Source organism: Myripristis murdjan, chromosome 11, assembly GCF_902150065.1.
Source record: "Myripristis murdjan chromosome 11, fMyrMur1.1, whole genome shotgun sequence".
NCBI classification, from domain to species: domain Eukaryota; kingdom Metazoa; phylum Chordata; class Actinopteri; order Holocentriformes; family Holocentridae; genus Myripristis; species Myripristis murdjan.
This window is the reverse complement of record NC_043990.1, coordinates 12,310,037-12,335,449: the sequence shown is the minus strand read 5'-3', so window position 1 is coordinate 12,335,449 and position 25,413 is coordinate 12,310,037. Positions and strand designations below refer to the sequence as shown.

The 25,413-nt window shown below is 40.5% G+C and overlaps 3 protein-coding genes across 3 annotated transcripts; all 3 read right to left on the bottom strand.

Annotated features, from left to right (window-relative positions):
* Positions 1–816: 816 nt before the first annotated feature.
* On the bottom strand, positions 817–4,994 carry LOC115368068 (sperm acrosome membrane-associated protein 4-like). The gene is made up of 3 exons (XM_030064039.1): positions 4,821–4,994; positions 3,664–3,774; positions 817–1,353 (listed from the first exon to the last, which is right to left on the bottom strand). The coding sequence occupies exons 1-3, from the start codon at positions 4,870–4,872 to the stop codon at positions 1,133–1,135; spliced, it is 384 nt and encodes a 127-aa protein (XP_029919899.1). The 5' UTR covers positions 4,873–4,994; the 3' UTR covers positions 817–1,132.
* A 1,527-nt stretch (positions 4,995–6,521) lies between these two features.
* On the bottom strand, positions 6,522–9,315 carry LOC115367278 (prostate stem cell antigen-like). Its single transcript, XM_030062949.1, has 3 exons — positions 9,264–9,315; positions 7,876–7,986; positions 6,522–6,739 (listed from the first exon to the last, which is right to left on the bottom strand). Exons 1-3 carry the CDS (start codon positions 9,313–9,315, stop codon positions 6,522–6,524), a joined length of 381 nt encoding a protein of 126 aa, XP_029918809.1.
* Positions 9,316–14,120: 4,805 nt separating this feature from the next.
* Positions 14,121–25,181, bottom strand: LOC115368337 (prostate stem cell antigen-like). The gene is made up of 3 exons (XM_030064405.1): positions 25,054–25,181; positions 17,747–17,857; positions 14,121–16,342 (listed from the first exon to the last, which is right to left on the bottom strand). The coding sequence occupies exons 1-3, from the start codon at positions 25,103–25,105 to the stop codon at positions 16,116–16,118; spliced, it is 390 nt and encodes a 129-aa protein (XP_029920265.1). The 5' UTR covers positions 25,106–25,181; the 3' UTR covers positions 14,121–16,115.
* Between the last annotated feature and the right edge of the window lie 232 nt (positions 25,182–25,413).

Sequence of the window (25,413 nt, the reverse complement as noted above, 5' to 3'; positions counted from 1 at the left end):
ATCATTAGGCACTAGGATCATCCACAAGATTTTGTTTATGGCAGATAACGGGCTTTTATACTGTGTACAAGCACAGAAATACCCATGTAAAGTGTAAAACCAATTATTTTGACAATACATTTCCTCCTATTGTAACAAGGCTTAAATAGGCACTTGATACAAAATTGAAAGTCATGTTAATTTGATACTGCACTTAAATTTAATATCAAAGATTTCAGGTATACATATATAGATACCTAATAACATAACATTGTTTACTGTTTACAAACATAAGAGACCATGTTTTTTTCATTTAAAAAATACATTAGATTTTTGAGTTACATCCTGCTAGTCATTTTACCTGGACGTCTTTCAGTTCACATTAACTTTGATTTAGGTTAAGGATTAGATGTAAGAACTTATGTCAGCAAATCACTGACTTTAAGATTTTCACTTTAGGTGTTGGAAATTATTTTCAACTCACCTGCTGCCACGAAGGCTCCGAAGAAAATCAGTCCTTTCAAAAAATTGTTCATCTTCCCTCCAGTCAGGGGATCAATGGGTTACTCCAACAAAATGCCTTCAAAGGTTAAGCACCAGTCAAGTAGGCTGCCCGAAAGTGATGAAAAGATTTAAGGAGAAGCAAAGAGAACACAGGAGACTATAGAATGAGGTCCATCAGGTTTTTCTGTCCTCCTACACAAAGGCTAGGAGGAAGTCTGTAAAAAATAATTGTAAGACGCCCCACAGCTCAAATCACAATCTGGAGAAAACTAAACATGACACACATTATGTTCACTCTTTTATTCGTCAACCAGTTTACATACAAGAGTGACTCTACCAAAGCAAAAGAAGCTGAATATAGACACATACATTTAATTAACCATTCTCAGATGGCTCCGAGATAGATGATCAGATCATATGAATAATTTCTCTTTATAACAAACTACTATTGCACTGTGCCTCCATGTTGAGTTTGTTCTGTCAGAATCAAAATATTTCACAGAGCATAACATCATGAGTATCACAATGTGGGAGCTTGTGTGATGCTGCTGGATAGGGCACTGTTTTATCTAAGCCATCTTGGTAAAACCTGTTTTTAATCCCTTTGCATACAAGAACTACACCCGAAGATGAGCGGGATCCTCCTTTCCTAGTAAGCCCAGGTGCTCCACATGGCCAGCAGGGCGGCGCCCACAGCTGCAGTCAGAGGGAGCTGGATGGAAGTGGCTCCGTTGCAGCGGTCGGTGCTGCAGCAGGTCTTGGTGACGGTGTACCCAGCAGTCAGGAGGGTCCCCGTCTGGGTTTTGTTGCAGGAGGTGGTGTCCAGGCAGCCTCTGGTCTGCAGGCTCAGCAAACCGCTGACGTTGAAAGCTGAAAGGGACAGGAGCTCAAGTTTAGATGCTTCTGTTAAAGTTGCAATAACCAAATGTTTGACATGACCTAAAATTGGCTTTTCAAAGGTGTTGGGGATGTTTGACGATATGTCAGTGGGGTTATTATGGGCCAGCACTCCAGAAGAGGATACATTTGAGCATCCCTAACACATAGAACTCTCCAGGCAAATAAAAACTCTGTTGAAATAAGACAGTATACACAAAAACTTTGGGAGGTTAGTCAGCTACACAGGTCCCACAGTATATTCCCTCAAGAAACAGCCAATTGCTTAAAATTCTGTTGTTGGACAACACACACAGTCACAAACTTTGCTGGCCTGCCGCCCTTTGGCTAATGCAAGGTTTTATACCTTAAGTAGTCATATCTTTCTCAGGAAAATAGCACTCGATGGTTAAGGTGTGCTAAGTAGCTTTGAATACGCTTTGATTTATCCAACAACTAACCTACATTGCAGATTGCAGCCATTAACTGGAATACAATATAATATTACACTGACACCCACAACTGTCAAACTGAAAACAAAGTTCTCACTGATTCCTGTTCCAGAGACCTGGTAAGTCCTTTTGTAATACATTCCAGGCATAGGGTACAGAAAAAAATATACCTTGCTGAAATGTTAATTACACACAATAGAATTTAAAGTAATGTAGAGTTCAAGCTTGATGCTCTTAACTGACAGATTCAGAAATTAAGTAAGCAAGTCACTTTATTGAAATGGCACCTTTTCAAGAGCAGAGACGTCACAAAGCGCCTCACAGAGGAAATAGAGCAGAAACATACATACAGACATGAAACACAAAGGCAGGTCTCAACAAATGGGTCTTGCGTTGCTTTTTAAAGGCGCCCACAGTATCTGCAGATCTTAAATCCAAAGCGAGAGACTTCCAAAGTTCAGGAGCCGCAACCTCAAAAGCACAGTCTCCTTTAGTTTTAAGCCTAGATCGAGGATAACAAACTAAAAGAACAAGAAGAACAAGTGGCCAGGTTGTGCCAGTTTCTGATTCTGCTTGTGGTGAGGTGACAGAATTTGAACTGAGCAATGGATGTGAATTAAAATGCACCTATAGGTTTGGTGCCAACACACTTAAGTAAGGGGCAAAATTTAAAAGACTCAAAAAAGCAGAACATAAAAGTTGCTACATAAGAGGAGGAGTAAATGTAGCTAGTGAGGCATTTCAGAGCCTGTTTACGTCAGTGTCAGGATAAACAACATTTCAAAGAGATAAGTCACCAAGATGAGACAATAGTGTTGGAGCAGGAATGCCACAAACTGAGGGAGAGCATCGCGGGACTAACAGTACACTTTTCTACTATTAGTCACAGGGGAAGTTCATTTTGTGTTTCTTGCCTGAGGACATCATTCAAAAAAGTAGGAAAAAATTCAGTCAGGTTATCAATACATTTATTCGCCTCTTGAACAGAATTTGAATTTTTTTTATTTTCTCTTTAAGTTGTTTCAAAGATAGAAAAAACATTTTCCCCCACACACTCCTTATAACAATCATACATTTTCTGTCTCTTCTGCCTAATACACTTCGCTGAAGTTACATCACACTTATACTGAGGAAAATATTCAAACCCAAGATGCCGTTCAGACAGAAAACATCTATATGTCTTGTGCATCATTTTATACACATTTAGCTGTAAGCTCAGCAGGGTCTATCTTTGGAAACCTTTTGGATCTCCACAAGAATTTAAAATAAAGTTTTGTGGGTTTGAACAAAGCTCAGCCACATGGTGATGACAAGCCCACCCATGGAAGGGTGGAGTTGAAGAGGTTAGCCAGTAATAATAAAAAAAAAAATCAGAAAAAAAAAATTCACTCGTTTGTGATTTTAACCCTTTGGTGCATAGCGGTCATTTTCTCCTAAATGCAATGGTTTCTATGGTGGAATTGCATATCAGCTGTTAGAATGCTCTCTGCTGCTCCCCCCATTGAGGTTTATGCAGAGACTGTCAATTCTTGTTGCTGAAAACATATTAATTCTAGTATCATGACATGGTAATACCAGTCCTGCATCCTTAAAGAAGTATGGAGACTCACAAAAGTGTTCATGCCCTAAGAAGAGTAAAAATACATAAGAAAAAAATCTTGACTCAGGCTTTCATAATTCATGCATCAAAGGGTTAAAATGAAAAATCACATGTTGCAGCATTGTTTTCCTCTAACCACAGCTGCGTGCACTGTAGAGAAGGCTCTTAAAGGATCATATAGAAATTCCCATATGCACAGAGGATGACAGTGACTTGTGTAGGGTATAATGAGCTCACTGAGGCATCGCTCACCCAGATTTCCGCGGTAGCAGTTTGGCTCTGAGTCGGTGCACGTCACAGTGGAGCTGAACAGGCAGGTTCCTGCAATCCCAACTTTGCAGGTGTTACAGACCAGAGACTCACCTGTGGGGGGAAGTGATGGAAAAACAGAGCACAGTGAAGGACGGGAGGAGAGCAGAGAGGCGCTTGATGATGAATGACCTTTTCTTTCTGCACCATCCCAGCCCATCTTGTCCTATCCGATCATCACTGCCATCATTTCTATAATCTAATCACCATCGTCAGCATAATTTAAATTCATTATCAAAAGCATAAATACAGTTTGTTCTCATTGACCTACCTGGTTTAATAAAGGTTAGATAAAAATAAAAGTTTAATGCAGTTAATGTATGACTTTATATATGGAGAAACAAAGAGCTCTGTGTTGTTGTTGTTGTTTGTATTTGACAGTGACAACAGAGAGAGATAGGAAAGGCAGCGCAGACTGAGGGGATGACACGCAACAAAGAGCCCGGGCTGGATTCGAGGACTTTCATATGTCGTAAGCGCTCTGTGTTAAGTGTCCACATTGTGCTGTGTTGAACAGGTGATTTTCAGTTCCCGTGCAACAGTCAGTTTATCAACAGACAGACAACTTTAGCTCTCACATCTATAATATTAACCATCATCATCAATCACAACCCTTGGTGACTGATAAAATTAACATGTAACCCAGATGACACAGTAAATAAGTAGTTCAACGGTTTAATGTGAAATCGACAATAAATTCATCAGTGAAACTCACATTTGACAGAAGTTGAATGTCTAAGTGGACGTACATCTAAATAGATTGAATGTGGAGCGGAGGAGTTTAGTTTCGAAATGAAATCTGATGACTAAGAACAGAACAAGAAAGCATAAACAATCCTACTTGTGTCCTCTGTCATCAGCTCAGTAACAGTAAATGTCTGTAGCAAATACACTTTTTCGCTCATAAAGTATACCAAGTACGAGACCAATTTCATCTATTTCATGAAGCTGTTTCAATAACGGTCTTCCTCATGTATCGTGTTGCATCTAAAATCATAATAATATATAATGCCTTATAGGTGATCACTGATAATCACTGATCATGCTGGAAGAGAAGCGTTTGGAGGTCATTTTCACAGTGACCTGGTGGTGCCCCTTACCTGCAGCAAACATCGCCCCCAGTGCCACACAGAGACACAGGAATTTGTTCATCTTGGTCTCAGAAAGTTGTTTGGTGTACAGAGAAAATACGAACGTAATACGATGAACCCGCGGCAAAAGAACGAGTCAAAGAGAAATCCACCAGTGAGAGAGTCTGTCTGATAGAGTGTCCCGAGGTTTGCATTGGGCATCACCTGCACTGGGCACCTGCTTTTATGCCAGGGGTGTGGTGCCAGGGGGTCAGATAGGGGAACATGGCTCTTCCTGTGTATGTGGGTTGAACCTGTGAGAGAACGGGTCTAGGTTTTGATTTGTCACCCTTTTGTTGTAATGTTGACACTGACAACAACCAGAGGTACGACAAACCAGTCTGAGGGGAGGCTGGATGAGAATGTGCGCAGATGAGCGAGCTGAATAAAGATAATCAATAAGAATAAAGAAGACACGGTGCTCTTTAACCTCATTTTTGCCATGTGTTTGGGTGTGTTTGAACGCGTCTTTGTGGATTTCTTTGTATGTGTGCATATGTGTGCGCACAAATACGTTGTGTAAGAGCCTTTTTAAACTCATGATACACTGAACACCATCATTACATTCAGTTTCGAAAGATTTTCAAAAGAGGGCTACACTTTAGTCAACAATACAATAATTCCTTAGCAAACAGAAGGATTGTATATCAAAGCGGTCTGCAAAAGGCAAACAGAGGAGAACACTCCCTTCACTGTAGCAGAGCTGAGTTAATAAATATACATTATTGAAATTCAGAATAGAACAGAACAGAATCAAACAGAAACGCATAATTGCATCTAAGTACATTAACTGTGTCAACACAGAGCTGAAAATCATAGGTTTTGAAGTGTTACTCATATTTAATAGTCATTCAAACAAAACAAGAAAAATGACAGGGACGTCGGGAAGGAATATGAGCAGAAATTTTAACCCATGCAATCCATGTGTGGGTCACAAAAGGTCTGAAAGCCATTCCTGGTTTTAGTTTAAATCTTTGAATAGCAGATGTAGGGCTCTGATGGCATCGGGAAAGTTTGCTACAGAATTTCACATTACCTTTATTTTCAAATAGCCCCCAAATTCATTGTAACATCCGTGTCTGATGATCCATGTAGTGTAAAATAAACACTAAGAATTATTTGGACATGCTGTTTGATCCATTTGGAAGGCAGACAGTCTGTTTATCATCCATAAAGTACTTACAAACTATAATTACGTTTCTAAAAAATCACACAGGAACAAAAGTGGACATACTATAATGTTCTAATCAGTATCAGGATTTAGCGGTTGCGCACTGAGACTAAAATGATGTAAAACTATCTTGAATAAATATTGATCATGTTGTGCGAGCAAAGGTTCCACAGATCCTGTGCAGGCGGCCAGGAGGGTGTGGAAAGCTTTTGAAAGATAATTTGACCATGTTGAAGGCTGAAAATACGTAGAACTACGTGGAAAAGCATGGGAGTCCAGATGTGATTAACCCATATGACTACATACTGCATGTGGTATCGAGAAAAACTGTCTCCATTTACAGAGTGTCATGTCCAAGTTAAGCGTCATATTGCACAACCAGCGTAACTCCAGTATACGTCATACGAACACTGAACAAACATGAAGTGAAGAAGTGAAGTAGTACAAAAAAAAAGTTAATTTTGAAGTTGAAAATGGTTAGTAACCCATTTCCCCTCTTTCTAGTGCCACCAGGTGATCCAAATAGACACCAGGGCAGTGCCCAAAGCGGCCAACAGGTGGACCTGGGTAGAGGCGGCTCCGTTGCAGTTGTCAGTGGTGCAGCAGGTCCTGTTGATGGTGTAGCCAACAGTCAGGATGGTTCCCACCTCATTGTTGCAGGAGTCGGCTTCTGTACAGCCTTTGGCATGGATGGTCAGCAGCTCTGTGCTGGTGAACTCTGCAGGAAGCAAAGCACAGACACTGACGTGAGCTGCATGTTACTACAGTGCATTCAAACCAGACAAAAATTTATTTCAGTAAGTGGTATGTAATTTAGGGTTTGACTGAAGTAATTTTCTTTATTCCAGTGTTTTTCAGATTGAAAACTGTGCCGTGGAAAGTTGCTTGCTGCATGTTGATTCAAGAAAATCTTCACTAATTATACCTTCTGGTTACATTTTGATGGCTAAAACTTTTGCTGAACAGAAAATAAAATCCTAATTAGGTCAAAAGATACAAAGTGGAAAATATAAGTAAATCCTTAAAGCATCATCTGGCACACACGACTTTACCACTCACAAACCTCAGTCTCTTTAGCCATGTTTCAGAAGCATGACTCGGCAGTTTTACCACATCCAAACACTAACCAAAACATTGCCAAGTAAGTGTGAGGTTGTTTTGGTTCTTTGGTTTCGAAACTCTCAGAAATCATATGAATGCAAAATAAGCACGGAGTAGAATATAAAATATGCAAGAATACAGAATATAAGATGTTACATGATTTTAATAATAAAAATAAACAAATATATGATGACTGAAACTGCGAAAACAAGGATTGAATAGACTCGACTGACAAATATGGAAAAAGAACATAATTTATCAATGAGGAGTGACTCAGGATTGCTATGAGAACCATGTAGCAGTTTTCATTCTAGCTTGAATGCACCAATAATCAATATTCAATATTTGGTGCTGACACAAGGTTTCCCATGAAGGAGTGAAAAAAAAAAAAAAAAAAAAAAAAAAAACATTTAGTAGATGTTTAGTCTACATTATACTAATGTAGACTAAACCTCTTGTCTAGAAGCCACAATAATGAACTTCATTTAGGCTTAAACAAACAAATAAATAAACACACATATAATTGATAAAATGTGACACGAACAAAATTAATTTAATTATTTTTCACTCTTTTCATTGACAGCCATCTTATGAAAGTAGCTGACACTAACTGAGCAATATGGGCTCAGTGTGTCAGCAAAACCACTGCATCGGTCTAACCTCAGTGTACTTATTATTTAGCCTCTGGATAAATTTGATGGCGGTTCATCCTGCTAAAGTAAATAATCAGAGGAGTATATGAGTTCATCTCACTGGCTTCTGCAGTGTAGCAACTGGTCTGAGACGAGCTGCAGTTAACAGGTGACTCCAGGAGGCATCTGCCCAAGATCTCCACATCACAGGTGTGACACAGCAGGGCCCCAACTTAGGAGAGAGGAGGAGAGGAGAGGAGAGGAGAGAGGCAGAAAGTTCAGAGTTAACTCCGAGCATAGATCGTCCACCACAAACTGTGGATGAAACGTAAAAGAAAAGGCTCAAAAATTCAAATTTCTTTTACTCCGCAACCTCTTTTTTAAGATTTTTTTTTTTGATAGTGAAAGAAGAGAGAGTTAAGGAAGGCTGGGGAAAGAGGGGGGGTGACATGCACAACCTGATACATGACTTTCTTAACAACACAGTGAATTGTGGTGCCTCGGAACGGGTTAAAATTACATGCCAACATCGCGGGAACGATGCCAATGAAAAGTCAGTTAAGAAAAATTAGAATCTGTCAGAATCAGAATCATTAGCATAAATTTTACTACTACTGACCCCAGAGGAGAAATTGGGTCAGTTGTAGTTGCTCAAATCCTCAAAAGAAAAAATATGCAAAAGATATGCAAAGTGTAGGTTTGGGTAGGTTTAGGCACCAATACGACTTGGTTAAGGTTAGGGAATGGTCATGGTTGATGTTAGCCAGCTTGTGCCTCTTCCTTCTGACTTTTTTGCTCTTCATACTAATTCATGTGTCCAGTACATCAAAGGATCCTAATCGACTTTGCATTGGCAGTGTTTCTGTTGTGCTGGCATGTAATTTTAACCCATTCAGTGGCACCAACATGGAATGCCTTCTTGAGAAAGCGTTGGGTGTTTCATGTGTTTCTGTGAGGCCAGGCTGGACATGCAGCCGAGGGCCCACCGCGGTGAAGACTCAGCCTTGACTCTTGGTGCTCTCTTGGTCTCTGGTGCACTTCGAAGGCGCCCCTGCACAATCTTTTATCAAACAGGCACCCGCTCTAATCACAGTGTACACATTCACAGTTTGTTTCTTAACCTGTCAAGGTGAACACTGCTGGGCCTTATTTTGCCCAGATATGACTTTTTGATGCAAGTTGTATGACATGCTAATACATAATATCTAAAAGAATATCAGTCATTTTAGTTCAAATGAATTCAATGTGTGAAGGCTTGAGTAGCTTATCTTCACCAGAGTCTGAAATGAAAGAGGTGGGCATGATCTTTTGATAATCCAAAGACAAATTCACTTTTGAGAGAGATACACTTTTAAGAAATACTTTGATTCACAAAAGATAAACATTTTATTTTTTTCCAAGATTTTTTAGCCATTGCCAGCGTGTCACTACACAATACCGCTTTATTCTGTCACTGTCCTATCAAGTCAAAGGCGTGTATAGTTTTCCATGCACAACAGAACCTCCTACCTGTAGCAATCGATGCCACCAGTGCCACACATGTCCACAGAAATTTGTTCATCTCGATCTGCCTGATGGTCACCAGCAAAGAGAATACCACTGGATGCTGGTCTGTAACTGTGATAGAGCAGGTAGAGGAGCTGGTGAGGACCTGATTCTTCTGGAAGTTGTGCGACAAAGTGTGCCAGTCAGGGTCAACATTGATGTGGAAAGGTTTTGCAAACAAGAAGGCACTCAGAGGGGCGCAGGCATCCACCAAGGTCGTAGCTAAAAGTTGTGCTGTTTGTGCTAAGCCACGCCCCCTTTTGGCAGGGTTACTAGTGATAGGACACGCCCGTTTCGGCCAATTAGCAGAGAAAGTTGGTCAGTTCCATGTTGACACATGACCAACCTTTCCTCCGGGGGATCAGCCCTTCCAAATATCGGAGTTGGCGAGTTTACCTTCTCTGGCACTAACAAACGTACATTCACACCATTCTGCTCCAGGACAGCTCATGCGGTTGGACCAACATGTTGTTAATGATGTCAACTCTTGAAAATGGATGCTCTTTTGGGGGGGAAATACCTCATGGGGGAAAATTCAGTTTTCTTCCTCTTTGTTGGCATTTGGTGGCACCATGACCACATTGTTATGGCAGGTTGGAAATTTACCAGACAGACATTCCAACGTTCAAGTTCCCATGAACGCAGCACGGGACATCTAGTAGGCAAGGTGTGCCATCATAAATTCCAAATAACACATAAGAGTAAACAAAGTGCTGTTGACAACTCTTTGATGTCTTGAATATTTCAAGACCAGTTCTACTGTGCTGTGAGTTTCGCATTTACAAAAAAAAAAAAAAAGAAGAAGTTTTTGAGGCTGCAATCGGGTGTGGGATAGTGTTGGAGGCTTGCAGTATATCCACATCAGAATGGGGAGATTCTCCTCACCAAAGCTAGGTTGTGCTATGCAGTTGAAAAATAAAGAGTATTGACAAGAGACAGAAAAAACAGAGATACCTGGTGTGGACCTAGTATCTGATCACAAACACTGGGTCCATGCTAGTTGGACAGCAGCCTATTACCATGCCCCTTATGAGATAACTGGCCCAAAAAGTAAATAACTTCTTAACTGGCCAATGAGGAACCTTCTCACCAAGGTTTGGTCAAATTTTTGAGTTATTGTGAGTGAATTATCCCTGTTGTAACAAATAGAACAGAACAGAAAATTACTGAAAAGATGTCATGTTAGATGTTAGAAATGTAACTAATATGTGTAACTCTGCATATAACAAAATAGTGGCAACAACGTTTTTTTTGTTTTGTTTTTTCAGATTTTATTTATTTTCACTCCTCCATTTTGTCCAATAAAACAAACAGTAGTTAAACAGATAAATACACTTTGTTTTTTTTTAAAAAAAAAGAAAAAAAGACAAAAAACAAAAGAAAACAGCATAGAAGGTGTGAGAAATCAGTGTTTCCATCGAACACTCCATTGATCACCTTCCATGATGTGAACATACATACATACATTTGGCTTCATACTGAGCATTTGGTTTATATCGCTTGCCATCAAAAAAGTGTGAAACTGAGACAGTTATTCCAAGGCAGACCTAAGCAGGATGGAAAAAGAGTGTCACAGCTTATAAATAGTCAAAACATGTAGCTCCAAAAAGTGAGAGGTTTTTATTTTGGATACCCAGTGCTCCTGGGCCTGCTTCATAATTCAACATTGAATTACGCAGGTAATGCCCTACTGAATTGAAGCAACTTCTCTGACACGGTTTCATGAACATGGACGTGTCTTTTGTAAGGGTGGGGGTGGGGGTCTAGTAAAGCATGCTTCCCCACACGGAGGCCAGGACGGCGGCGCCGATGGCAGCGGTGAGGGACAGCTTGGTAGAGGGGGCGCCGCTGAGCGTGACAGGGTTGCACTTGTCTGAGTTGCAGCACTGGATCTCGACCTGGTAGGTGGCGCCGAGTATGGTGCCGTTAGTGGTGGCGTTGCAGCCGGATGGCTCACGGCAGCCCTGCTGGCTGAAACCCGAAAAGCCGGAGATGGAGGGGAAACCTGAAGAAGAAGAAGTTTTGCATCAGTGTTGTACTGAGAGAGATTGTGGACACACTTCAGTAAAAAAAAAAAAAAAAAAAAAAAGAGCCGGAGGAAAAAGCAGATCAGGGTAAAACTTGACTGTCTACTCAAGTGGGAGCAGTGTGGTATCTTACACCTGAAACCTTTTGTGTATATGTGCTGACTGCTGTGCATGTGTGTGTGTGAGTGTGTGTGAGAAACTGAGTATTGGTGTTTGGAAGTGATTCTGACAATGCTGAAATTCTTGTGTGGTTACAAAGTGTTTGAAGAGAGAGTGTGACGACTGATGAGGACGCTGACTTACTTGCTTTTCCTGTGTAGCACACGCTGGTGTTGGTGGTGCAGCTTGTTTCGCTAGAGTCCACACAAAATCCAAACAGACCCACAGTGCATTTATTGCATGTCAAGGACTCCGCTGAAACACACAAATTTGGATGGAGTTAGACTCAACATCAGAACATCCAGACACTGCTAAGCTTCAACAAATCTTGAACTGTTTCACTTCACTCTGTGGTCAAATGAATGGAGTGACAAAAGACTACCAATGCAAACTAAATCTGTCTGGAGCAGAAGTAAAAATTACAAGTCACTGTAAGAGGTTATTTATATTGCAGTGATTTCATTCAAAAATGTTGATGATGCGTCACGATGTCTTGAAGTTGTGTTTGTGACCGCTCAGCTTAACTTGAGCTTATCTGTGTGGCATCACGCCTGCTCAACCTCCCAACACCGTATCAGCAAGAATAGCTGTTGTTGTCTTATTATGTACCACACCCAGTTCTGCTTCGGCCTGACTGATCCATCAGCATGTGATATGACCACACCCTGATGAGCCAAAAAATAATGACAGCCTAAAAAAAGTAATTTAGAAAAACAACAACTTCAGTTTCAAGGAAAAAAAAAAAAAAGCATCACCAATAACAGCATCTTCTAAAGCTGCACGCAAAATTTTGAGCTACTTCATTCAGACTATTTTGGAGGATTGAGAAAAGAACCTGTCTGTAACAAAGGTCTCCCGATATAACTCCAAACTTGAAACTTCATCTACACATTGGATCAAGACATGGAAGTGTAACTATGGTGTTTATTGTTTTCTTTAGTCAGCAAAGATGCACATCATTTTGTAACCATCAGTGAAGTCAAACAAGCTGACACTCTGCTCAACACAAAACTGTGACTGAGCTTGACTGAGCTGTTATCTGCAGATCCCTCATAGGAAAAAGTTGTTTCAAGAGCAGATAAAGGATATCTTCACAGATTATTTTGTGTGCCCTTTGCATCACACAGTGTTTCCCAGCCAACATCTAAACGATATCTATATTTAATCAGATAAACCACTAGTCTTGAGCATTCTGGCCACTTCTAAAAACTGAAAAAGTGTCCGCTTCGTGGGGAACCGCATGGATAAATCCATTAACAAACTAATTCCTAAACTTTGTCCATCTGGGTCTTGCTCAACCAATCACAAAGTTTAATATTGCTCAAGCTTACCCAGCATGAAAGATGCCACAACAGCAAGGATTCCATAAATGATCCTGCCCATCTTGGTGTGTGAGGTGATGTTCTTGGGTTCTGGTCTGAAGGAGAAAAAAAAAATCCTTTCACCGAGTAAGTGCGTGCACGGCTTCTTGTCTCCCAAGTGGATGGATGTGGAGGGTCTAGAAAACTGATGAGCTGAATCCACAGGCCCAGTGTTAAATACAACCACAGGCTGGTGAGATGTGTGAAGGGAGGGGACAAGTTGGGGTTATACAGGTCTGTTGACATTCATTGTGAGAGTCAGGGAGTGATGTCACCTCCAGAGACAGATTGGCGTGCATAACAATGAGGTGAGAGAGGGACTGGTGAGGATGAAGAGAAGAGGGAGCTGTCCCAGCATACCATGTTGAACCTGTCACAAAGTATCCTGTGACTCAGATGCACATCTTAGTCACAAATTGCATCATAAAGCCAAAATTTATTTAAAAAAAAAAAAAAAAAAAAAATGTGGAGCACTGTAAGTTGGTGATAATTTCAGGGCTAAAGAAAAAGAAAAAGCAACTTGAAAAGCCTTGTTTTAGCTCTGTTGCAAGAGATGAGCCGAGATGCCATAACTAATGCTTGTTACTCAGTTATTCAATTTTATTCCTCATATTTAGTCTAGTTATTTTGTGTGATATATGTAAGATAGTGTAAACCAGAGTCAAACCTCTTGAATGTGTAAACACACTTGGCCATTAAAGTTGATTCTGATTCAACTTCTAATGTTTTAGTGAATAAATGAAGCAGACGCTCGTGCAAAACACATTAACAGAACCCAAGGCCTCTTGTATAAATCCTCCTGGCCTTTTATACCATTTTTCATGAAATATAAGGCACACAGGCCTCCACAACACAAAGTCACAAAGTCAACACAGGTGACAGGGTGAGTGTTTAGCTCGTGTTTGGCTTCGGATTTGAGTCACAGCATGAGCCAGGTGAGATAAGTCCACCTTTGAGGTTTTTACCGGGGGATTTCCAGGGTGTGCAGTCAAAACCACTGGAAGGTGAATATCTGCTGTTAAGCTGCAAGACGCCGTTCTCAGGCATCAGCAACGGGCCGACAACCTGCCCGCTATATTGTAAGAATGTAATCAGAGTACAGAGATTAGTGTGGTCATGGCAACAGTTGATCAAACTATGTTGACTCAGAATGCCTCAGGATTTGAGCGGACACTGAAACCAGGAAAACCGGTTGGTCCTGAAAGGCGGGAGTGAAGAGGGAGGGAGAGGGCAGCCGACCAACACCAACAGTGACACCAAGGAAGGCTTTTAGACCCGGTGTGATATTGACATTTATTGAATTTCTCAAATTGTCTACAGAACCAATTTTGCAAGACATTCATACATTCAGCCATGTACAGCCAACAGCTTTCTTTTTTGGAAAAATAAAGCCAAAAGTGTCACAACGTTTCAGGAAGGAAGCCATATACTTGCTCTTACAATTTCTGATTTATGTAATGCATGTTTTCTTCCAAGCCGGTGTCTCGACAAATTTCCAGTTACCGTGACCTCAAATAGATTCCCACATGGTACACAAACAATAAAAACAATTTAATCACCCCTTTTCATATATACACATTATAAAGCGGCAAGATAAACACAAGCATTTCCCCATAATTGTTTTAAGTGATGTGCGTTGTGAATATTTGACATCAATACCAAAATTAAGAGTCATTAAAATATTTTTTAAAAGAAAAAAAAAGTTTTCACCGACATGGCCTAATAAGAAAGGGATCATTAACAAGATTTTAGCTTGACAGTGCCTGAAATAGTAAAGTAAATCAATAAGTAATTATAAAACAGCGGGTATCAAAGTGAAATGCTTGTGTTCTGAAGTTAATTTTGCGAAAAGGATTGATTTGAAGTTAAAAAATGCTTATAAAAGCTTTGAAATCTTTACAAGGACGCCCAGTACAGCACCATAACTTGCTAATATGGCATGTAGAAATGGCAACGCAGTGGATCAGACACAATTAAATTTAGCTCGAATGGCACTAAGAAAAATAATTTAGCCACAGAGGAAATACCACAGTCATATGATTCAGCTATTGGCAATGAAAGCCCTGTACTTCAAGGAAATCTCTTTTTTTTTTTTTTAAATTATCATTATTATTATTATTTCGCCTGTCACTCTGGCAGGAAAAATCAAATACTAGGGCACAGAAATAATTATGACCTCAATTATCTAATCATGTCAGTGCTGTCACACACAAAAGCATCACATTACACACAAGTACTACATCACTGGGGAGTTTTACAACCGTTAGTACACACTGAGGAAACATCCAAAAAAGGTATTTAGAAACAGCTTAATGCTAGGAAATGTATAGCACTAACATGGAAGTCTGATTCCCACCTCCTCATAGCTAAATGGCTTTTGGAAACAGCTGTATTCCACTCGAAAAGATCACATACACATCTCAAACGAATACAACAACTGATGGACCATTAGTTGTCAGAATATCCCAGGATCATTCGTCTCATTTTATGTTGCATTTATAATTTTTCAACTTTAACTGACTACTTTTGTTTCCTTTTGAGTGAGGTCCTCTTTCAGTTTGTATGTGGCTGGGACAGGCCGGGGACGAGAGGCCATGTTTGAGTTTGTGTGTATTTTGTAGGTCTTGTTAAATCTAAAATTTGATCAAAAACACATAGACACACAAAAAGGACAATGTTGAGGACGCCCTAAACATTTCTGACCTCCTTGTCCATGCAGGAAGTCTGACTGACAAATCTATCACTCTGCTGTCAGCGACGCCTGCGCTGATTAGATTTGGAAAACGATCCGTTGTGTTTAAAGACGAGCGAAGCATTCAGCATGACAGGCCAAATTAGTTTTCATGAGCACAGAGAGTCTTTGGGACAAGAGGCAACTGAGTGACGAATCAAAAAAGAAAATAAAAAAAGGCAATACAACAAAGGTAACAGAAGATAATTAAATGTCTATCATTGGCAAAAAAAAAAAAAAATTGAATATGAAAATTTAAAAAAGAGCAATGCACCTGAACAGTCAAATACGAGGCCCACGTGAAAAACAAGCTTGGTGAATAATTTACATACATTAGAGACTGTGGAGCTTGTGCTTAAGGAGAGAGCATTGAACTAAATCCCTGTGCGTGTGTGTGTGTGTGTGTGTGTGTGTGTGTGTGTGTGTACAAGCTGTAGGTGCGTTCATGTTTGTGGCAAGTCATCGATGCACTTTTGTGCAAAAATGCCTGCCTGTGTTGAGTGTGTGTGTGTGTGTGTGAGCATCCACGTGTTTCCTCTCACACCAGGACCTTGACCATGAACACGGCGGTGAGCGTGGCGAGGGTGAGGGGCAGCGCGGTGCTCCTGGGCAGCCCGGGCGCTGCGTTACACAGGTCGGTGTCGCAGCACGTCTTGGTCATGGAGTAGATGGTGGTGTTGTCTTGGGTGGGGAAATCCACGTTCTCGGTTTTGTTGCATTTAGCCACCTCGAGACAGCCCTTCATCTTGATATTCATGAAGCCGGCTGTGAAAGGGGAAAAAAAAACAAAAAAAAAACACACCTTTTACTGTCTTCATTTGACACACAGAGGGACGACCGAGCATGAACGCATCGTGCTGTCACTGAGAGCTGAAGGCCCTGTAACTGTCATTTTAGTGTTTGTCATGTTTTAACCACTAGTGCAGGATTATGGGCTGATAGAAGTCTACATAAACATCTTTTCTGCTTCATTTGGTGGCAAAATGGCTCGTCTTGTCTTTAAAAAGGCGACTGGGTCAAACTCAGGTGTCCTCTTTTATTAAGAAAAAAAAAACTCTTCTTATCTTTTATCATGTGGCCTTGTCTTAACTGATGTTATTTGTTGTAACTGTTTAAATTATTTCTATCTGTACTATTATTTTATTAAATTTATCTGTTGTCATCTGTATTCTTAATACATGTAAGAACCGAAACATAATTGTTTGATTGTAAACCACATTGTAACTTTGAAAAGGTGCTATACAAATGAAGTAATTCTTATTATTTTTATTAGTCTTATCAGTCTTATTTTTCTTATTATTGAAAACAATTAGTTTGCAAGCTAAAAAACCTGAAATAAAAAAGGTTTTTTTTGGTTGGCATTATAACAGTAAAAATCAAACCAAAAAATCTTCCATTCTGTATTTATATTAAGACTGTTAGGGTTTTAGGAATGAGGCTGCATCTGCTATCAGAGTCTGGATTTATGACTGTTTGAGATAGTTGATATTACTATGGGTTACCTCCACATATACGTGCATGCGTTGAACTGATGTTTTAGGTGCTAAAGCAACACTTTTTTTCTGAAATTGAAACTTCAAATCGGGTGTGAAATCAGATTGGTTTGATAGCTGCTCTCTCTTCCCCCCCTTTTTCCACCCTCCACACCCAACACACTGCCTTCATAAAACCAGTTGGGTAGGTGGAGCGGGACTGAAACTGTTGACACTGTCACATTATCATGCCGCCCAGCTCATAGAAAGTCGAGCATCGTTAGCAAGCTCAGCCGCAGCCAGCGGATATACCTGGATAGCCTAGTTCAGCCTAGGTCAGCAACTGTAATCATCATTAAATAATATATAACTGACTTCTGTAAAGTTAAAAAAAAAAAAAAAATCACTGAAAAAGCACATTCATGATGCCAAATTAATCATAAAAGGTATATTTTAATGCTTGATGTAATGTTTATTTATATTAAGATTGAATGAAAAACTTTTTTAAATGTTAGGAAAAAGTATCCTAACATTTAACTGAGTATTTGAAGTATTTAAGTTCAAAGTGTATGATGACCTACACACTTTGAAAAGGCCTGAGACGTGCAACTGGGAAAATAATCATGCAATGCAAGAGAATGCAACATAATTAAAAAGAGTAAGACTTTTGTACTCTGCATTTGGCTTAGCTGCTTACCTGCTTTCCCCTCGCCACTGAAGCACAGTTCTCCTTGTGCACATGTGGTTTTTGAGGTGATACACAGCTTCCCAATTCCAATGTCACATTTGTAGCACTGCAAAGCATGACCTGAGTGTGGGATAAGAAAGTTGGAGAGGAGGGAGAGAGAGAGAGAGAGAGAGAGAGAGAGAGAGAGAGATACACAGAAATTAAATTACAACGGGCTGGAGCAAAAGAGAAGAGGGAACAAAGGAAGTCTAATGAGAGGAAATAATGTAAGCAAGAGGTAGCAATTAGGTTGATAGACAATCTGTCTGCGTTCCAGTAAATATATTGTCATTTGTTCTAAATTAATACTGGCAGCTTGGTGTTTCATAAAAGGAGGTTTAGAGAGAGTGAGACAAAGACACATTTTGTTTGCTGGGCCGGGGGCTTTCAAAATAAAAGGCCGTTTAGGCAAATAAAGACAGGACCGGAGCCGGGCAGGTTCACCCCAAGGCTTGGAAAGGATGATCAGGTAAGGCACAACAGTCTGACCTCTGACCTCTGAAGTGCTTAGACCCGCGTTATCGGGCTAAACAGATGAGGATTTTCCAGACACAGTGGAGATTTGAGAACAACAGAAAGGCAAACAGAGCACGCCGCACCAGTCTGCTCTCACACACAATGAGAATGTGATTGACTCTCGAGGGCGAGTGTTGTCAGAGGGAAGATTCTTTGGCGGGAATGGTTGGAGTGGAGGGGTGGGGTGGGTACCTGCACGCAAATTCTTCAAATGAACACACACACACGCTCTATAGGACTACAATAAGAAACCGGTCCTTCTCGACTGAAGAATCCCATGACGTTTTTTTCCCCCCCATTGCTTCATGTTTCGCTCATTACCTCCAGGGTTGGTTTGAGCAATGTCAGCTTAAAGACACCGGCTGTTCAGTGTAGCACGTCGCAACCTCACCGTGCTAAAACAAATGCCACAGAATCAGAGACATCAGAGGGAATTAAAGCCCAGATCTCATTGGGTTTGTGCACCATCTATTCCTATTTATACACTGAGAAAGGAACCAAAGCACTGGCTCACTGAAACATGACAGCTCATACCTGGGAAAGCTCTTGATTGATATTCATCCCAACTTCCACAGGTTGTAGTATGGGATTTTTTTTTTTTTTCAAGCATAAAAAATCCTTAATCTGACAGTGCATGTTCAGTGCATGCATGTAAATAATATGCTGTAAATATGCTGCTTCTTAAAATCCACATATTCAAATCCACTTGTTTTTATCAGCATTTAAAAAACAATAGTCAAGTTGGCCTTACCTAACATGAGCCACATACAAAACATTAATCATCAGCAAAATACACAACCCTATAATCCTTCAACATGAAGAATGTCTACAAAGTTCATGCCATCTTGTCTATTTAAGAAGAAGCATGATCTTATGACACAGGTTAAGCAAATAATGGTGAATGAAATGGTGAATGAGGGGAAAAAAAAAACATTGGGGGAGCACATGCACTGCTGCATATGATAATGCTACTGTTACCTATCGTCACCTTTCAATCTAGTGGTAATTTAGTGGTTAGCATAAACTAAAGGCTGCATTCCATTGACTACGAGCGGAGGTGGAGAGACGACTGAAATATTCTCGTCATGTGGAAACGCCGGGCCCTCTGCTACTCACGTCAGAGTGAGGGGACTTCTAAGAAAACGGGGGAAAAATTAGCTCACGAAAGTAGTCGAACAGCTTACCAAGAAATGATCAAGACGTTGTAAAATCCCCTGCATTAACAAACACATTTCAGACAAATGTTTCTGGTCAGTCCTGTTGTGTATGCTCATATCAACAGGCATAATGAATGACATTTAGGAGATTCACAATGACCGTCAGATGATCGGCCATTATTCACATGTCCAAATTCCCTTTCCTTTGTGTTCCCTTTATATGTTGTATATGTTCTGTCATGTGAAACTAATTGTGCCCATCAGGAAGAAGAGATCTTGTGTCTCCATGGGACCTTCCCGGCTAAATAAAGGACAAATTTAAAAAATGAACTCAGTCAGATGGAAAAGGCCACACAATTAAAACATTCAAAACAACACCACTCCTTAAAGCATGGATCTAATTTCTGTCCTCTTGTGATACCATTTTATTCTTGTAATAACATTTCAAATGTCCAAAAGGCAGACACACCCGCAACCTGTGACGCTGGTTTCGGTTACACCCGAGCTCAAGTGGAGTTGACACTTGGGGACTCTGATTACAAAAGAGCGCCACTCCCTGCACATGTGCTCACATGCCAACACACGCTCTGGAAGGCAGACATTGATCACATGTGATTGATAAGTCCTAATCTAAGATATGCACTTTCTCCTTAGATAAAAACGGAATCTCTTACAGTTTATTTAACCAATGAGCAGGAAGCAATAAGGACGTGGACTGTAGAAGCTGCCACAAAACAACATGGCCCACTTTTAGTAGAGGCAATTATCTTTTAGTCAAGGTAATTATCTTTGTGAATTCAGTGAATTCAGTGTGACAGAGAGCAAATCAGTTGGTTATTCCACTTGAAAATTACAGCATCCAAATGTGTGAGCTGTGTTGCAACACCTTGGTGCTTAAAGGCGATGCGGTGTTGACCAGCGTGTTGTGTGTCACCTCTTCCACCGTCTGGGAGCCCTTTTGGCATGAAATACAGCTCTGGTGAAATCCAGTCCAACCTGATCCTGCCCACCAATTACCCTATCACACAGCTACTCTAACCAAACACACACACACTTCCGCAAAGTGCTACATGGCTTAAAACTCTGTTCCACTGAAGCACAAAAACCCGTTTGAGGGGTTGTCACATGGGAACAGTGACCCAAACAATGTTTAATTATACCAGACTAGACTATTTGTTCGCTGCAGCCCAAGTGTCTCAATGCATAATTGGTTGGTTTGGAGCTTCCGCAGCCTTTATTGCCACACATTCCCTACTTGACAACCACAGAAATGCTTCTTTTATGAGGACACTGTGGCAACAACCAGATGCATCTTCACTGGAAGGAGCCAGAACAAACCACAGCGGCTCCTTTACAGTCTGCCAGACTCTGACCTTGTGTCTGTGTGCTGCCTTGCTCATGGTCAGGCTGGCAAGGCTTGTTACATCACTGCAACATTTTGCCTCTTGTTCTTTTCATTTCCTTGCATTTAGTTTGTTTGCATAACGTCCTGCGTCATTTTCTTGCACGGGTGATTGTTGATGCCAGCTAGCCAGGCTCATTTTCAGTAAAGTCCTGTAAACTATGCTTTGTGATGAAACGCTACGCCAATAAATTCAACTTGCTTAATCAGTTTTGACAAGCCGACATGGGTGGGGAGGAACTTTCATACCTAAAGTACTGTATGTGCTTCAACAGATTAATGAGAAAGGTATGCAGACGTTCATGCATGCTCAGCAGGGTGAGCCATTTTACAGCTTCCTAATTACTTCAGTTGAAGTTCAAGAGGCCCTACAACTTATATGGAGCACATACTCTGCTTTCTATATGCTCACTTGTGTCTGGGAGTGTTGCTTGAAGCAACCATGTCATTTAAATGATTGTGAAAATGAGATGACAGGATGAAGCGTTTGCTGAATACTACAAAAAAGCATGCCTTTGCCAACCAGCCTGACCTGAGGCACAGTCCAGGAAGCTGCAGGGTAATGTGCATGTAAAGCAGCTCACAGGCTGGAAAGAAGGGAAATATTGTCATTTATAAACGGAGAGTATGTTACCAAAACTGGAAAAAAAAAAAGTGACAGAGATACAACTTTGTACCCACTGGTGAAAATGAATGTTGAAGTGGATAAGCTCTGATTTTTATACATTCTGTGTTGTTTATCCACCTCTTCAGAAAAAGATTTGTTCCCAGGAAGAAGCTGTTTTGTATTTGCCAGTACCTGCTGTGGTTTGTGGCTACCCGCAAATAAAGCGGCACTTCATTCCAAAATTAAGCACAAAAGGACAGAGCATAGACAGTAGATAACATATCTTGCTCAACAGATGAAAAGGCACCTCCCAACCCCTACAAGAAAGCTATTTATGACTTCTTATTGTGTATCACATGAGCATTACATTCTGCGGGAGTCATTCTTACTGGCATGAGTACAATTTAACTTCAGCAACAGTATGTTTGCCTGAGTAACGTTGGTTTGTTGACATTTTTTCTTTTTTTTATGTAATCAAAATTTGAGGTGGGATTCTCTTCTAAGCCCCTAGGGGTTTTCTGTATCTTACCTCCACAATCTATTGTTATTTCATTCTTGTTCTGATGTTTTGCTTTTATTGTGCAAAAAATAAAAATAAAAAATAAAATAAAAATAACATTTTGGCACTTTTAGTACCTTTGCTATCCGTTTTGGTGAAAAATGAGGCGACTACATGTAACAAAATATTGAGTGGTGCCAGTTTAAATTAGGAGCACACTGGAGCAGACTGTAAAGAATCGGTTAAGTCTGCTCACATGATGCTTTTACTGTTCCTCAAGATAAAAAAAAAAAAAAAAAAAAAAAAAAAAACAAGACAATATTTCAGCCCATTGGTCTTCCTATTTGTAAGTCAGCCTAGATTTGTCAGTCAAAGTCAGCCTGCTACTGCTCCCTAGTGTTCATTCACTGAAACTGCAGCTTTTAGGGCAGTCAGTACTACAGGTGCATCGTGGCCAGTAGAAACAGCAGGAAGAGACAAAGAGCACATGAAAACAAATGGGAGTTTGGTGTTTAAAAAGACTGAAATCTTGGCTGAGGAAAAAAAAAAAATTAGCCTGAAATCAAGGCCTTGCTTCTATCAAGGGACAAGAAAACAACAAGGCAATTACAGAGTAATTACAGTAATTGTGTAATTGGATAATATGTTAAGCCTGATGTCTCCCCCTGTCGAATGTGCTCTGTGAGGAATGCTTTCTCAAGGATGACTCCCTTTGAGTTAGTACCCTAGTCCTCCACCTGGGGGCATTATTGTCTCAAAAAAACCAAAAACAAACAAAAAAAAGCACTTAATTATTGTTTACGTGTTGCAGTGTCAACAGTTGCCCATTCAGTGTGTCCATGTGTGATCAGCAGAAGCAGCTGATGATGAGCAGCAGGGCTTGTCCATTCCTGCCTCGCCGAAGCCAGATCACATCTTCACATTGAATCCGGTGTGGTAGTGTAACTCCAGAAAGCCAAGCGCTGGCAAAGTGGTATTTGAATGTGTGTAAATTAAGTTATCTAATCTGATAGAGGGGGTGGGGAGCAGTGGAGTTACTGAAAAACATGCATGTAACATGCTGACTGCCTCACGGCTTTCCTGCCTCACTGGACTGTTACTGTACATGAGGGAGGGCAAATGGAAAAATGGAAGGAAGAGGCCACGGGCTAGACTCGAACCTGCGTGTCTGAGCGCATGACATGCATTACTATGAACCACATCTGATGGTGCGCTCCACCAGGAATGTTGGAAGGACAACCATTATAACCCCAATAGGTCTTGTGTTGCGATCATGTCAAACAAAGAGAATGAAAACAACAACAAAAAAAGGTAAATATGTACAATTGATTTCAGTTCCTTTCCAATATAAACAATGACAATGCTCACGCTACTAAGGTAAATACACCTAGGTGGGGCGATTGTCGCTTGGTAAATTCAATGGGTGTATGCCAGTACTCATTACTCTTTTGTCCCATCCACAACATCACCTGAGGCACTGGACTGGATCACAAAGGGGCTACTTTACATCTTGGATCAAAGCCTGAGATTTTTAAGCATGATTCATAATCAGATGTCTCCAAGCACATCATGCTGACTCTTTTGCCAAGTCACTCCTGGTCACTTGTGCATGGATGACAGCATGGATAAAAAAAAATCCTGTAATCATCTGCCTTTGTGCATACTTCAGTAGAGTAAAGGTAACATTTATCTCCTGAGACCATCGTGCCATGTAAAGGGCCCGATATGGACACCTGTAGTCAGGTCTGAGCTGGGAAGGGTGGGGTCGGTAACAAGAGATCGGAGTGAGAACAAGGGGCTGCCTGGAAGCTTTTAACAAAAAAAGAAAGAACAAAAAAAAACTACAATAGGCCTGAACACAACGGTGAGATGATGTATAGTGAGTCCAGCGCACCGAGTCTGCTGTCCCTCTGTTGAGAGGGAATTCGAGATAGAGCATTGCCTCAACTGTTCCCGGGTGAGGAATTTCTCATGTAACACTTGACAGGTTGGGACATGAGATCCAGTGTTTAATAACAACACCCTACCACAAACAGGCTTACACAGACCTATAATAAGGGTATTACAGTTTAGCCGGGGATGTAGCGCAAGGCACACACACCAGAACTCCATGTACAAAAAAGTTTTGTAGGGTGGTGTAGGGTTTACCCCATTTCTTTGGGTCGGACATTGATCTTTTAGGTTAAATTCATAGTTTGCATGATGAAAAGTGGTATCAAAGCAACTGAAGGTATGAGGATGGGGTGTTTTTAAAAAGGGAGGAAATGAGTAGTTTTGTGGCAAGCGTTGAGTTTTGTTTGTTTTTGATCAGATTTCATCGCTACTTTTTTATTTCTCACTGTGCAAGTGGGTAGCACCAGCTGCCATGTAAGAACACACCCAATCTGACAGCCACCTCAAGCTCTGCAATCTTGACAGCAAACCGGAGTTCAATCAAAAAAAAAAAAAAAAAAAAAGAGGAAAAAGGAGAAAAAAAGCCTCCAGGAGCCAAGACAAATCTAAGAGTCTATTATTAATGAAAGATAATACAATTAAGAGAATATGGGATGCACTCTTGACAGGATTTAATCTCTTTATCTGTACTTGAAAGCACTTGAAAGCAACAGGTGATGCTTTAAAAAAAAAAAAAAAAAAAAAAAACATCTATGCATTAAAGAGCCCCTTTTTTCCTTCTTATGGGTCAAAGGAAATTTGATCTTAGACAGAAGCTCCTCTAGACAAATAGAGACATGCCCCCACTCAGTATTTATGTAACCCCTGCCCAAAGCAAATTCAGTAATCCTGTAGTCTGTTAAATCTTATAAAAATGCTGTAAAGTGTCTGCTACACTTTAAATAGGGATGATAATATGAGAATATTGCAGGGGGGAAAAAACTAAATAAAATTAATCGACAATGAGGTCAACATAAACACAGCACTGAATACCACCGCACAGAAAGACCCTTGTTTTGCGCCAGGTAACTAAAAATACATTATGGTTTCCTGTCATTTATAGGCGTTTACCTGTTTTTGTGCAAATAGGCTGTATTTTTTCCCCTATAAAAATGAAGTACTGGATGAAAAGAAAAATGATAGAAAATGTTGCTCGTTTCTTACCGATGGCCAGGCAGATTCCAGCTGCAAAGAGGCGCAGGATAATTCTGTTCATCTTGGGAAAAAAATAAGGTTACAAACTGGCTGGGACTCCGAGGAGAGGCTTGCTTTCGCGTGGATCCAGACCGTTATAAAACTTAATCAAACGACCAACTTTTTCCGCCATCCCGCTATTTATAATTGTCCTCCTCCCATCCAAACGTCACCGCTGTCCAATCAGAGACGCGGCTTGGGGCATCCACACCCATTTTTTTTATTTGCTGTCCCACCTGTACCTAACAGGTGGGGGTTACTTCTTCCTCCAACAGGGACTTAAACTATGTTTGTGGTGCTCAGTCCTGAGTATATGTTATATTTAATAAG

Coding starts and splice junctions, on each gene's coding strand:
- LOC115368068 (XM_030064039.1), bottom strand. CDS start 4,872: ATGAACAAATTCCTGTGTCTCTGTGTGGCACTGGGGGCGATGTTTGCT. Junction 3,775..4,820: donor GGGGGCGATGTTTGCTGCAG/GTAAGGGGCACC, acceptor TTCCCCCCACAG/GTGAGTCTCTGGTCTGTAAC. Junction 1,354..3,663: donor CTGCTACCGCGGAAATCTGG/GTGAGCGATGCC, acceptor TGTCCCTTTCAG/CTTTCAACGTCAGCGGTTTG.
- LOC115367278 (XM_030062949.1), bottom strand. CDS start 9,315: ATGAACAAATTTCTGTGGACATGTGTGGCACTGGTGGCATCGATTGCT. Junction 7,987..9,263: donor GGTGGCATCGATTGCTACAG/GTAGGAGGTTCT, acceptor CTCTCTCCTAAG/TTGGGGCCCTGCTGTGTCAC. Junction 6,740..7,875: donor TTGCTACACTGCAGAAGCCA/GTGAGATGAACT, acceptor TGCTTCCTGCAG/AGTTCACCAGCACAGAGCTG.
- LOC115368337 (XM_030064405.1), bottom strand. CDS start 25,105: ATGAACAGAATTATCCTGCGCCTCTTTGCAGCTGGAATCTGCCTGGCC. Junction 17,858..25,053: donor TGGAATCTGCCTGGCCATCG/GTAAGAAACGAG, acceptor TCCCACACTCAG/GTCATGCTTTGCAGTGCTAC. Junction 16,343..17,746: donor CAGTGGCGAGGGGAAAGCAG/GTAAGCAGCTAA, acceptor CCCCTTTCACAG/CCGGCTTCATGAATATCAAG.